Below are 12,884 nucleotides of genomic sequence, written 5' to 3' on the forward strand. Positions count from 1 at the left end.
AGTCTTTACAAAAATTAAAATAAATACTTGTACTCCTGGGAAACGTTTTCTCCTTTGTTGTTAATCAGTGCTTCCCCCTGAGCTCCTTCATCCGTACAAAGTATTTAGCAAAGGAATGTCTGATATCTGAAACACAGTTGCTAACTGAGAAGTGACACAAGATCTCTTAAAAAAAAAGAAAAGAAAAAGGAATGAAGCAGGAGTGTCTGTTTGCGTCTCGTCACGCAGATGCCAGTAAAAAAATCAGATGTCAAAGGTCATCCACTAGGTTTGCTATTGAACATCAATCCGAGTCAAATCACAAACAGCTGACCTCAACGACCTGCTTATTACAGCATGAAATGACATTAAGTTCATTAGTTTGAATCAGACTTTAAAGGGTATTCAGTCAAATCGAGTCAAGCAATTACGACACAGATTTTCTTCTCAGTTCTCACTCTTATGTTAAGAGGTCTAAAAAGTGTAGGATTAAATAGACTGGAAACCACAAGGATGAACCGACTGCTCCCAAAACAATTCAAGATGCTTCCAGGAACTTCTGGAACACCAAAAACATTATAAAACATAGTGCTAAAAACAAGAATCCTTGCATCTCCCTAGGACACACGACTGAAAACCACATGATGATAACAACCTGCTGGTAGAAAGTGGTAAATTACCAAACCAGACTGAGTCTAAGACCACACCGTTGACAGGGGTGTAGAATTAGTGACAGCTGAGCAAACTGACCTGGCCATCCCCCAGCTGAGCTCCCACATCTCCCCCTCACTTAACCTGCTCGTGTCCTCAATCCTGGGTCAGTTATTCATTGCTTAAACCTCAGAAGAACACAGGGCCAGCTTCCATACCACTGTTCCCCTAAGATCCGCTCTTCATGGGCCATGGCTGTTCACAGACAAACATCAAAGGTAGGTTTATTTTTCCTCTTCCTGCTGCTTGAAGACTTCTTGGTAACTGGTCTTATGCTTAATATTTTAAAACAGAGTTACGCGAGTAATTGAATAGGCCCAGGAGAGCTCTGAATACTGATGTGTCAGGCTGGAGCTGTTAGGAGTTTATGAGAAGGTGAGGCTGGTGTCGTCCCATGCACAGCTTTGACGACCATGTAGATGTGCATTATAGACTCCATCTGTGTTGATTCAGTATGGAGGAAGACGCATGACTTGGATTTATTATGTTATATTTGGTAGGTTATTAAGATCCTTTTTGCAAAGCAACTCCAGAGGATTTATTGATAAAGATATATGTGCCGAAAACCCATACTTTAGCTTGCACACCCTTGTCAGCGACTAAAACAAACAGACCTCTTTACAAAACTCTTCTGGTTGGGCCACGTTCCATACCCAAATACAACTGTCTGATAGATTAATGTTGCAAACCACACAACCACTTTATGTTTTCAAATACGTGGTGGGTCTAAAGTGTATGAACTTGCACACTGTCATTATGTGCGATGTTTCTGGCTATTATGGATTTATGTGTTTAGGCAACCATAAAGAATGACCTTCAAGGTTAAACAAACACTAGTGTGACAGGCATGCAGGGCTGTAGACAAAGAGCTCCTGCGGACGGTCATAAAACCCCTCGGAAAAAGAGAGGACATTGCCAAAACCACAAAATGAAAGCTCACTTTTCAGATAATAAGAAAGTTAGAGTATAAAATGCTAAAATGTGGATTAACTTGACACTCAGTGATATTGAATCCATAAGAAGTCTCAAATGGAGGCGCAAATCCACAATAACAAAAGTACTAAGTACAGCTACACAGATCATTCACTTTGTCTACTATAGATGGCACTGTACCTTGTTTGGACCCTGATGGGCTTCAGTCTAAGTGCCCCTCCAGTTACTTTGGGCCCTGCATCGTATGACCTGGAGAATTATGATGACTCAAACACGTGGGATCTAAACACGTATGGACTGACCTATGATTATGATGACCTGGATGAAGAGGTGAGGGGAGGTTTCAAGAGTTTGTCAATTCTGTCATCATTTACTCATCATCACGTTGTTCCAAACCTGTATGGCTTTGTTTTCTTCCACTGAGCGCAAAAGGAGAAAGTTGGGATGTTAGGCGGAACATCAAACTATGTTTTACTACATAATCATAGTGAAGTGCTATCTCTCGCCAAAATCTCTCTTAGACACACAACACCATAAAAGTAAATAAGTAAAAGAAAAGTAAGCAAAAAGTAACATATATTCCAAGTAGGTGTCCATATTGGTGTTTATTTGACCATAATATCGATAATTAACTTTTGAAGACACTGAACTTCATTTCCAGAGCTGCTCTGAGAGTTTAATTCACACGTTCACACGTTCACTTCAGCGGTTTCTTTTGAGAAAAGCTATTGTGTATCATCAAATACACACACAGGTCTTTACAACAATCCGCCAAAATAAACATTCAGTTTAACTTTAGAAATATACTACTATTGTACATTTTCATTTATACAACATATATGTTGTGCAGCAGAAGAAGGCTGGGAACCAACTTTTGAATGCAGTGACTTTGGTTGTAATGACAAAAAACTAAGGCATTTTTAAAAAAAAACCTTATCACCTTGTGTGTTCCGCAGAAGAAAGAAAGTCTTATTTTTGGAACGACATTAGGGTTAGTAAACAATGACAGAATTTGCAGTTTTTTGGGTGAACTATCCCTTTAAGAAAGAGTCACTATGTTGTTATGTTCAGTGAATTCATTTTGTCTGACCTCTCTTTCTTCTCACTGACTGAGGTTGGGAGGCTGACTCCTCCTCCAGCAGTCACTAAGCCACCTGCTATAGTTCCTCCAGAGGACTATGTGGAGGAAGTGACACTGCCGCCCCGTCTGTCAGAGTCACCTGTCCCTTCCACTCTAGACATCCATAGACCTGGCCTGTTTGGGCCTGACACAGGCTTAGGTAGATGGATAATTGGTTTGAAAGGGATAAAATTGTTGTTTTCTATTGTGAATCTTCGCCCTCTAGTGGTGTAAACCATCATAAGACGTTCCTCTCTCCCTCTCTACTGCAGGCATGCCCTCCTGCCTGCTGTGTGTGTGTATCAGTGGCAGTGTGTACTGTGATGACTCAGATCTGACTCAGATTCCCCCTCTCCCTAAAGAAACCACACACTTCTACGCTCGCTTCAACAAGATCATGGAGGTCAGGGCCACAGACTTCATCAATCTCAGTAAGACTTGAAGAGACTTCTTTCTTGCAAATACAAATGTGGTTTTTCAAACACATGCTGTATTGCAGTTTACATCAGGAATAAAATGCATAGATAGTTAGCTAATGAAGAATCTAGATTTAAGACTAATTGTATTATGAATACAACTGAATTACAGTTTAAGAAAACTTCACTTAATGCTGTTCTCAGATCAGCTAAAAAGGATCGACCTGAGTGGAAACCAGATAAGTAAAGTGAACGACGATGCTTTTCGTTCAATGCTTCAGCTTCAGGATCTCATATTGGCTGATAACAACATCCAGGCCCTTCCAGAACTCCCAGCTACCCTCAAACACGTCGATGTTCGCAATAACCAGCTGAGGAGTTCAGGCATACACGCAGAGACTTTTATGGTATGTACACAACCATTCAAAAGTTTGAGGTTGGTTAGAATTTTTTAGAAACCATTCCAATATGCTGATTTTGTGCTCAAGAAACATTTCTTATTATTATCAACGTTGAAAATTTTGCCACTTAGCATTTTTGTAGAAATTGTGATCATTTTTTTAGGATTAGTTGAGGGACAGAAAGTTTGAGCATTTATTTAAAACATAAATTATAAATGTTTTTTCTGTCACTTTTGATCAATTTAATGCATCCTTGCTGAATGAAAGTAAAAAAAAAATAAAAAAATAATAACTTACTGATCCCAAACTTTTGAATGGTAATTTTCATTCTGCTTTAAGAGCAAAAATAAAACAAACAAACAAAAGTTTAAATCTCTCTTTTCAAAGTTTTCCAGTAAAAATATCCTTAAAAATCCTTAAAATAAGATGAATTTACTTGAAGCAACACTGAATATTAGAATATATTAGATATAAGAATGTATCTTTAATACACTCTTTAAAAAAGCTATCACTTTTTACACCTTTTAAAAAGGAACACCTTTGTACCTTATGTATCCCCAAAAAAGGGTCTAGTAAAAAATTTGAAAATTCGTAAATTCACAGTAAACTACTGGCTACTAGTTGCATTACTTTCACAGTAAGTTACTGTATCATCTTTACAGTAAATAGTGAAATGACAGCTGTATACTGTGACCTCACAGTAGTTATTCCACTGTGATTTAGCAGTATGCTCCTGTAGAATTACTGTATTTAGCTGTGAAGTTACAGTTAATGTCATCAGGTTACAGCAATTTAGCAGTATTCTGCTGTAGAATTACAGTGTAAACTGTAATAGTAATGCAAATCAGTAGCCAGTAATGTGCTTTTAATTTACTATAAAATTACTTGTTAATTAAAAACTTTTAATTTAAAATTTGTTAATTTATTATAAAACTGTTATTTTGAAGTTTTATCTTTTAACCCATCAATACCCTATAACACTGGAAAGATATGTACAATTCAAATAAACACAAAACAATCAATTTTACAGTTTAATAAATCCTGTCTAAACTTTCCAGAAAAGAGGTTCAGACGATCATGAACGACGGCCTGTACCATGATGGTAGATGAAAATTCAGAGTTATAGGATAAGTTTTGAGTTGCCAAAACCAAACCACTCCAATCTGGCTTTGTTGGTACCATGAAGCTGATTATCAACTTTCTCTGTCAACTCAGGCTTGATCCTGAGTTAATGGAGCGCGTGCACATGAATGTGTGACATCAGTGGTGAACAGCCAATCACAACACAGAGCAAGTATGATTCACTTCTCGCGAGAGAGCCAGCGAGTTTCAAAACTCTTTTGTTAAAGGTTAAGAGATTAAAGAATATGAGGAATTTAAACGCATTTCCACTGAAGCACTTGTCTATGAAAGAGGACAAATAAAGGAAATTATCTTGCTCTATTAGTGCAGTCACAAGTGAAACTTGTGAAGTTAGTTTATATAGTTGATAATATATAGCGATAGAGACTCAAACATGTAAGGTCACATGTAGCCATTTTTAAAGCATTATCTATTGATTCTACCACTTATTTATATTACATATGATCTGTATATATTAATATTCATTTAAAATAAATGCTTTATAATAATTGTTCAACTAAAATTGCTTGTGTGTAATGGAATAATAATAATATAAATCATATTATAAATTATATAAGTCATATGTAAATTGTAATTATCATTAAAGCCAGACAATTGTTTTTTTTTTTTAAAAGGTACTTCATAGTGACCTTTAATTTGTAGGAAGAGAAACTGGGGGAGTGACTTTTTTTGTGTCAGACATGTGTCACTTTGCTCACATCTGATTGGTCCCATTTCAATTTGAGATCTCTAACCCAGAACATAACCTGCCCTGGAGCAGGTTAGCCGTGGAGTGTAAGTTACTATGGCAATGAACGCAGCTAAAATCCAAGCCACTTTCATGGTACCTAAAACCCAGGATTGGTGCAAACTGAACTGAAACTTACCTGGCTAGCCAGCTAATCCGGCTTCATGGTACAGGCCCCAGGACACACTATAGAACATATTCAGGGATCATTTTACTGCATGGCCACATCTAGCTTAACACAAAGCCAGAGTTTGGTTTGTCCATTCTGGTGTTGGAACATTGCTTACACACTAGATTGACATCCATTCAAAGTCAATGAGTTTCCTGATCAGTGTACAGACTTGCTGGTTCATTTGTCCTCTTTGCCTCTGAGTTTGTACCAGTCTCTGGATTGATGCCCAAGAAGTACCTATAAACAAAAACACAGAGGAAAGCTGTTAGTTTCTTTCAAGTCTTCATTCAAATCGTTTAATGCACAGCTAGCTGTTGATTATCCCTTACATGGTAAGACATCACAAATTTGCAAGTTTAAGCAGCAAAACAAGCTACTTACAGCTAAAAATAGCTGGAAGCAAATATTTTAAATTTAACAAATAAGGTGAATAAATTCTAAATGCTGAGCCTATGGGTAAAAAGTAAATACAGTTGCTAAGGTGTATAATTCACAATGTTACATAACTAATCACTTAACAGTTTTGATATTACAAATCTGTCATTTTCATAATAGATCAGGGGTGGCGAACTCCAGTCCTGGAGAGCCACAGCCCTGCAGAGTTCAGCTCCAACCCTAATTAAAACTCACCTGCACGTAGCTTTCTAGTAACCCTTCAGACCTTGATTAGCTTGTTCAGGTGTGTTTGATTAGGGTTGAAGAAAAACTCTGCAGGAGTGGGCCAGATTTGAGGATGCCTGCTCTACAGCAGGGGTTCCCAAACTCGTTCCTGGAGCCTTATATTGACTTCAGGCAGTGAGGCAACCTTTTTGTTGAATACATCATTAGTATAGTCAGAACCATTCTCACTCTACAGCAGGGTTCCTCAAATCTTTCCCTGGAGGGCCAATCTGCTGCAGAGTTTAGCTCCAACCCTGATCAAACGCACATACTTGTGATTTTCTAATGATCTTGAAGACTCTGATTAGCATGCTCAGGTGTGTTTGATTAGGGTTAGAGCTAAACTCTGCAGGAGTGGGCCAGATTTGAGGATGCCTGCTCTACAGCAGGGGTTCCCAAACTCGTTCCTGGAGCCTCCCCAACACTGCACATTTTGCATGTCTCCTTTATCAATCACACCTGATTCAACTCATCAGCTCATTAGTAGCAACTCCAAGACCTGAAATGGGGGTGTCAGACAAAGGAGACATACAAAATGTGCAGTGTTAGGGAGGCTTCAGGAACGTGTTTGGGAACCCCTGCTCTACAGCAATGTCTTTTTCCAGAAATCATGACCCGGTTACTCAAGATAATCCACAACTGCTTATTGTGAGCAGTTTCATGTAGAAACTATCTGTCGAAAGAAAACAGTTCCTACATGAAACTGCTCACAAGTTTGTGGATGACTTAAGACACTTGAAAATGCAATAAAAATGAGAAGGACAACATTACCTTGAACAATCAAGCAAGCTAGGGGTTCTTGGTAGCTTCACAGTTCCTTAAACGTCAGTGGCTGTAGCTGTAGCCAGGATGCAAAAATAATACTTCAATACAACAGGAGTACAATAAGACTCAACTGTTAATAATCTGTACATACGGTAGCACAGAGTCAAAATTTGCGCACAAATAATCTCTTGACCCTATCGATTTATCTTATATGCACTTCATTTTTCAGTTGATGAAGCAGACAAAGCCTGCTCAGTATCACATACACAGCAGGGGAGAAAATTATGAAGAAGCCCAGTAAACGTTACTAATTTGAGATTAATTTACTCCACCTTCGCCATAATCCACAACATATAATTTCCCTGGTTGATAATAATGATCATAAGGCCGTCTTACCTTACAACTGTATTCCCCAGCGATCACTGCTGTGGAGAGAGCCTGACTTATACAGGGAAAGAGATCGCCGTTAGCACTAAGAAATGCTAAAGTTGAGATAATGACATTTGTTTAGAAACGAGGCTCCAAAAAAACTGCTAATGTTTCTCAGTTAGCAACTAACTTACTGTACAATTACTACAACCAACATCTGTTTATGGTTTAAAAAATTGGCGCGCTCAAACCTACACAAGTAAGCTAACCGCTAACAACATGACAACAGAACCTACTTGTATTAACCTACTTAACGCTACTTGGTTAATATTTTTAAATTACATGCACTATAATATAAAAAAGGCATTTAATTTGACATTTCAACACTTACCACTGAATTCGTCGGACTCGGATGAGAACGGAGGAGACGAGAGAGCTCAGTCAGATGACACAGCGCGCGGAGGCGGGATGAAATTTACAGTAGTTACCTGTAACTGCTCCGCCAAAATTATTTTCACAGTAAAATTCCCGAACACGATATTATATTGTGAAATATCACAGTAAAAGCCTGTAGAATGATAATAATGTAATTTACTGTGAAATATTACAATTGCAATTGTCAATTTTGTCTGTACTGGCAGACCCCCAATCCCCCCCCCCCCATACTTTGCTTATACTGAAGATACATTCTCTAAAAACAAACCATGACATTATGCCTTTTTTTTATTTATTTCATTTTTTATCCTCAATAATTACGTTTCCACTGACAAATTACAAACAGCTCATGGAGCTTGATAATCTTATCTTGTCTGTGTTCATTTCCTCTCCTGAGTAGAAGATGAAGGAACTTCAGTTCCTGTACCTGTCAAACAACAAGTTAGACTACATTCCCGTACCCCTCCCCGAGAGCCTACGAGTGCTCCACCTGCAGGTAAAAAACAATTCCTGCTACTCTAACTATTCTGACAAATAATTCCCTCAGATTTAATGCTGCTTCTCTCTCTTCCTCCAGAACAACAATATACAGAGCATAGGCCAAGATACTTTCTGCAACACCCACGACATAAACTACATACGGAAAGCCCTGGAGGACATCAGGCTTGACGGCAACCCTGTGGACATCAATATTTACGCCCATGCTTATGTCTGCTTACCACGACTACCTATAGGGACTCCAGTCTAGGACAGCGTCCCCCTATTTTCTGCAGTTTGTGTGTGTATGTGTGTATTTTCTGAACTTCAAAACTCCTCTGTGACCACAGCAAAATAATTTGGAGCAAAAAGATCAAATACTTTAAAATGTCACCATATCAATATCTAGGCAATCAATATCTATCTTTTGAATTCCAAGTTAGTTCTTATTTAGCCAGTCACACTAGGTAGGCATTTAGTAACTTTGCACTCATTACAGTCCAAGTACAAAATGGCTCTGTTTCAAAATCCAGTGAGCTACCATAGGCATAATCCTAAGTGAAAAGGCAAAATAAGTGACAAATTTGAAACCATCATAGGCAGCAACACAGCAAAAACAGGAGACGCAACTCACAGACGATTTTAACAGTGTTTGCAGTTAGCATGTTGCTAAGGTAATAAACTGTTAGTCAAATAACCATATAAATAAATAGCACACACACAAATATGTGCTAAAATGGTCAATTCATTAGTCATGTATAAATCAGTTTAACTATTTCAACCAACATCAAACGTGCCTCTACCTACAAAACTCCAAAAACGTAGCTATACATACAATTCAGTGCAGTTTCGCCGCACACCAGTACAATATATACAACAACCAACATTTTCAAATTCACGTTCTTCTGTCAAATAAAACTGAACACACTTTTAGCAGCACTCACTGGACATTTCACTTGAAAATTGTTGTGAAATGTGCAACAGGCAATATAATATAATTTCGCAGAAATGTCACCACAGGCACATTTTTGTAACATTCTCTTTATTGAATGAATTCAAAAAAAGTGTTTTTATAAATGACAATTGTTTGGATTCAACCACCATTTGGGGGGCATTGTTTCTCTAATGGCATTGCAATATATTCTGGGATTTCCTTCTGCATGGAGTATATACTGTATGTAATGCTGCCTTACAATTTGTTCATAAGAAGGCAGCATAATCCTGCTAGCTACCTTTTGGAACACGCTTCATGTTCTGAGCATGGCTATGATGCCTTAAAACGTCTTTATAGGCAGATCACTAGGTTTTGGAACAGAGACATTGATTAGTCATGACAAAGGAAGCCAGAGCAACAGTATAGCGAACAACTACAGCTTCTTTTCAATTTTCACCACAATGTGGTGCCATTCTCCAGTACTTTCCATCTGCTGTAACAAATTTCTGCATTTCTATAGACACTCAGCTCCATCTGTCAGGTGTTTTTGTCATTTAATCTCAGATTCATGCTAATGGTCTTTGAGAACGCACTGTTCTTTATTAATGATGCTGCACGTTTGCTTGATTTGCTCAATCTCTGTTTCTCATTCAACAGTTTTCAGGATGCAAATACAGTGACAACTCAGCTGCATCTATTTTTAAATCAATTCGTTCATGTACCACTGCAGGTGGTTTCTTAGGTTACTTAGCAACTGTCAAATATTTATAGTTTGACATTTACCCATGAGCACAATGTAAAGATACTCCTAGATTATTTGCACTGGATGTTAAACTGCTGTAAAGACATAACAAATGTAATCCCATGAGAATTAACAGGTTTTCACACACCAAAATGTGTGAGCTCATTCTTTCAGCTTTGAAGCTATGACATAAGCGCAATGTCCAATTGGACAAAGTGCCGCACAGGTCTTCACTGCAAACATCCTACACAGATCCATTTAATGCTACATTTTGAATGAAGCCCAGATATCTGTCCAAACATTAAATTAAACACAACAGCACAAAATTACAGTTTGGCTCTCTTTCATGGCACTGAGATCAACAGCGGCATTCTCAAATGTTTTTTTCTTTATATGTACACATGACAAAGAGGCAAACTGGCACAATAACAAAATTTTTATCACACAAAATTAAACAAAATTGTCCTTAAAACAGTAATTTAGGGAATATTCCAGGTTCAATACTAGTTAAGGTCCATTTGCAGCATTTTTACAATAATATTGATTACTACAAAAAAAGAAAGAAAAAAAAACCCCTTAAAAATAAATAATTTAAAAATAAATAAATAAATATCTACTCTTACAATGTATTTACAAAATGGGCCCAAACCAAGAAACTGCATGTATTTACATGATGTTTAGTGTTAAAACAAACAAACAAACAAAAATCACTTGACACTTTCTCTGTGAAGTTGTATCCAATTTTACAAACATGTTGGCATGACAGTGTGACTCCTAAAACATCCATAAATTTGGCGAGAACAACATTACAGCTCAAATATCGCTAAAGTTTTAAAAGATAAATTATTGTAAGGGATTTTATAAAATTCTAAGCTTCACATTTTTCAAAATATTATCCAAATATTATTATTAAATAATATTTTCCAAATATTAGCCCAATTCACTTCCATTTTAAATGTCTTACTGTAATCTTGATTTTTGAGTAAAAAACATTTGTGATTAACATTATGCCACAAATGTTGTAGATTGAGTTTAACTTGAATTGAACCCAATATTTTCCTTTAAAATTACCATGAATAGGCCCAACATGAAATATGCTAAATAGTTAAAAATTGTGTAATAAAAATAAATAAATGAATAAATAAAATAAAACATGGAACAACATGAGGGTGTGTAAATAGTGACAATTTTCATTCTTGGGTAAACTGTCCCTTTAAATGAACAATTTTGTACATGCATAAAAACAGCATAACTGGGACTACTGTATTTTTGATCAATTATTGTAATGCTATTCTTTAAAAAAAAAAAAAAAAAAAAAGATTTCAGTGTTCAGGCCCCATTATTTCCTTATGAAAAACTGGACAGGACTGTCTTCATAGCTTTATAGCATTCACATGTCATTTTGTTCATGGTTTGAGGATGAAGGCATGTTATGCAACCTGTTCATGGTGGCATCCAATTTGGGTAGCTTCTACAAAGTGAGAGATAAATTTGTGCCCAAATACCGATTTGTGGCCTTTGACATCAAAAACAAAAGACATGGAAATTGCATTCAGATTCCCTGCTATTCATAACTCTGAGAGAACAAGCCCACGACCCATTTTTGGTTCACAGCCCACTAGTTGAAAGCCACTGGTCTGCAGTCCATCAATGAGCGGAAGAGATAGAGAGGGAGGCTAAGCGCTGCTAATCTCCCAGTACGGTCAAGCTTTATGATCGGTACAATTTCTCCTCCTCCTCCTCTCATTTTTTTTTTTTCCATTCTCCATTCTCCTCACCCGAATGATCCTCCCATTGTTATTTGCTTTCATGAGGGCTTATATCATCCCTCCTCTCCTCTGTCGCATATCTCTTTTTTAACCTCTTCCAGGCAGCCATTGCCAGTGACTCACTTGATGAGTAAAGACGAGAGAAAACTCGACCCCTTTCCCTGCGGCTGCAGGAGCGTTTACGGTGAGGGAGAGAAGGGGTGTTTGAAGCCAGAACACTACCAGCGACTAATTGGTACATGAAAAGCAGGAGTGTCTGAGATGAGGAAGCAAAGAAATAAAGCGCTTTTGTAAACAATGATTTTGAAAACATTGCGTTGCTGCGACAAGGGCTAAGCGTGCACCTGCTTTAATGTCACGGATTCTACATCGCCGTCTCTCTGTTTCTCTCCCGCTCTGCGCTGGGTACATGAAGGTGACCTTGCATTCTGCCTGAGCTCATCCATTGATCTCATCACTGAAAGGACCTGCGGGCTTCCCTCCCACATGATTCAGGGGTGGGAGGGGCCACCGATAGGTGCATATGCTGTGGGGGTGTATTTCAGCAGTCCGTGTGTGTGTGTGTTTGTGTAGGTAGTAGGTGAGGAGAGGGGCTAAGGCAAGAGGAATGTTTAAAACACGCATCCATCCTCCTTTCAGCTGCCCAGAGCCATCGAATAATTGAGTCGAGCCCCCGCCTGAACAAGGCACACACATACACATACAAACACATACAAATGCTCCCTTCAGCCACCCACATGAAGACAAACTCACTCATTGCTGTGATATCTGAATCTCTGAGGGAAGTAGTTTGCATTCTATTAAGCAGGGTCACTCCCTGCAAATGTAAGGGAGAGTGGGGTAAGATGTGCCACCAGGGTTGCCAGGTTTTCACAACAAAACCACCCAATTACTACTCAAGAGTAGCCCAGTAGTGTTTCCCCGGTAAAGATTGCATTCCAAGGGGGGTTTTCTGGGGGTAAAGTAAATTTTTTGGCCGGGTTTCCAACTGGTAAAATTGGCTTTCTAGGGGCTAAATATCACAGTATTGGGGTTGCTTCAACCCGTGGACATGAAAAACAACCCGAGCCAACAGTGTTAAAGTAGCCCAATTCCATGGACTTGGCATCACTGTGTGCCACTTATTTTTTA

At 38.2% G+C, this 12,884-nt stretch overlaps 1 protein-coding gene across 2 annotated transcripts; it reads left to right on the forward strand.

Annotated features, from left to right (window-relative positions):
• Positions 1–458: 458 nt before the first annotated feature.
• optc (opticin) lies at positions 459–10,321 on the forward strand. Of its 2 annotated transcripts, none has more exons than XM_058790587.1 (7): positions 459–908; positions 1,792–1,953; positions 2,738–2,903; positions 3,016–3,174; positions 3,364–3,566; positions 8,232–8,327; positions 8,409–10,321. In XM_058790587.1, the coding sequence occupies exons 1-7, from the start codon at positions 882–884 to the stop codon at positions 8,577–8,579; spliced, it is 984 nt and encodes a 327-aa protein (XP_058646570.1). In that variant the 5' UTR covers positions 459–881; the 3' UTR covers positions 8,580–10,321. The 2 variants fall into 2 exon arrangements, with proteins under 2 accessions (XP_058646570.1, XP_058646569.1); XM_058790586.1 differs by having other exon boundaries at positions 462–908; positions 1,792–1,952; positions 2,731–2,903.
• The last annotated feature ends 2,563 nt before the right edge of the window (positions 10,322–12,884 follow it).

Source organism: Onychostoma macrolepis, chromosome 11 (genome assembly GCF_012432095.1).
Source record: "Onychostoma macrolepis isolate SWU-2019 chromosome 11, ASM1243209v1, whole genome shotgun sequence".
NCBI lineage: Eukaryota > Metazoa > Chordata > Actinopteri > Cypriniformes > Cyprinidae > Onychostoma > Onychostoma macrolepis.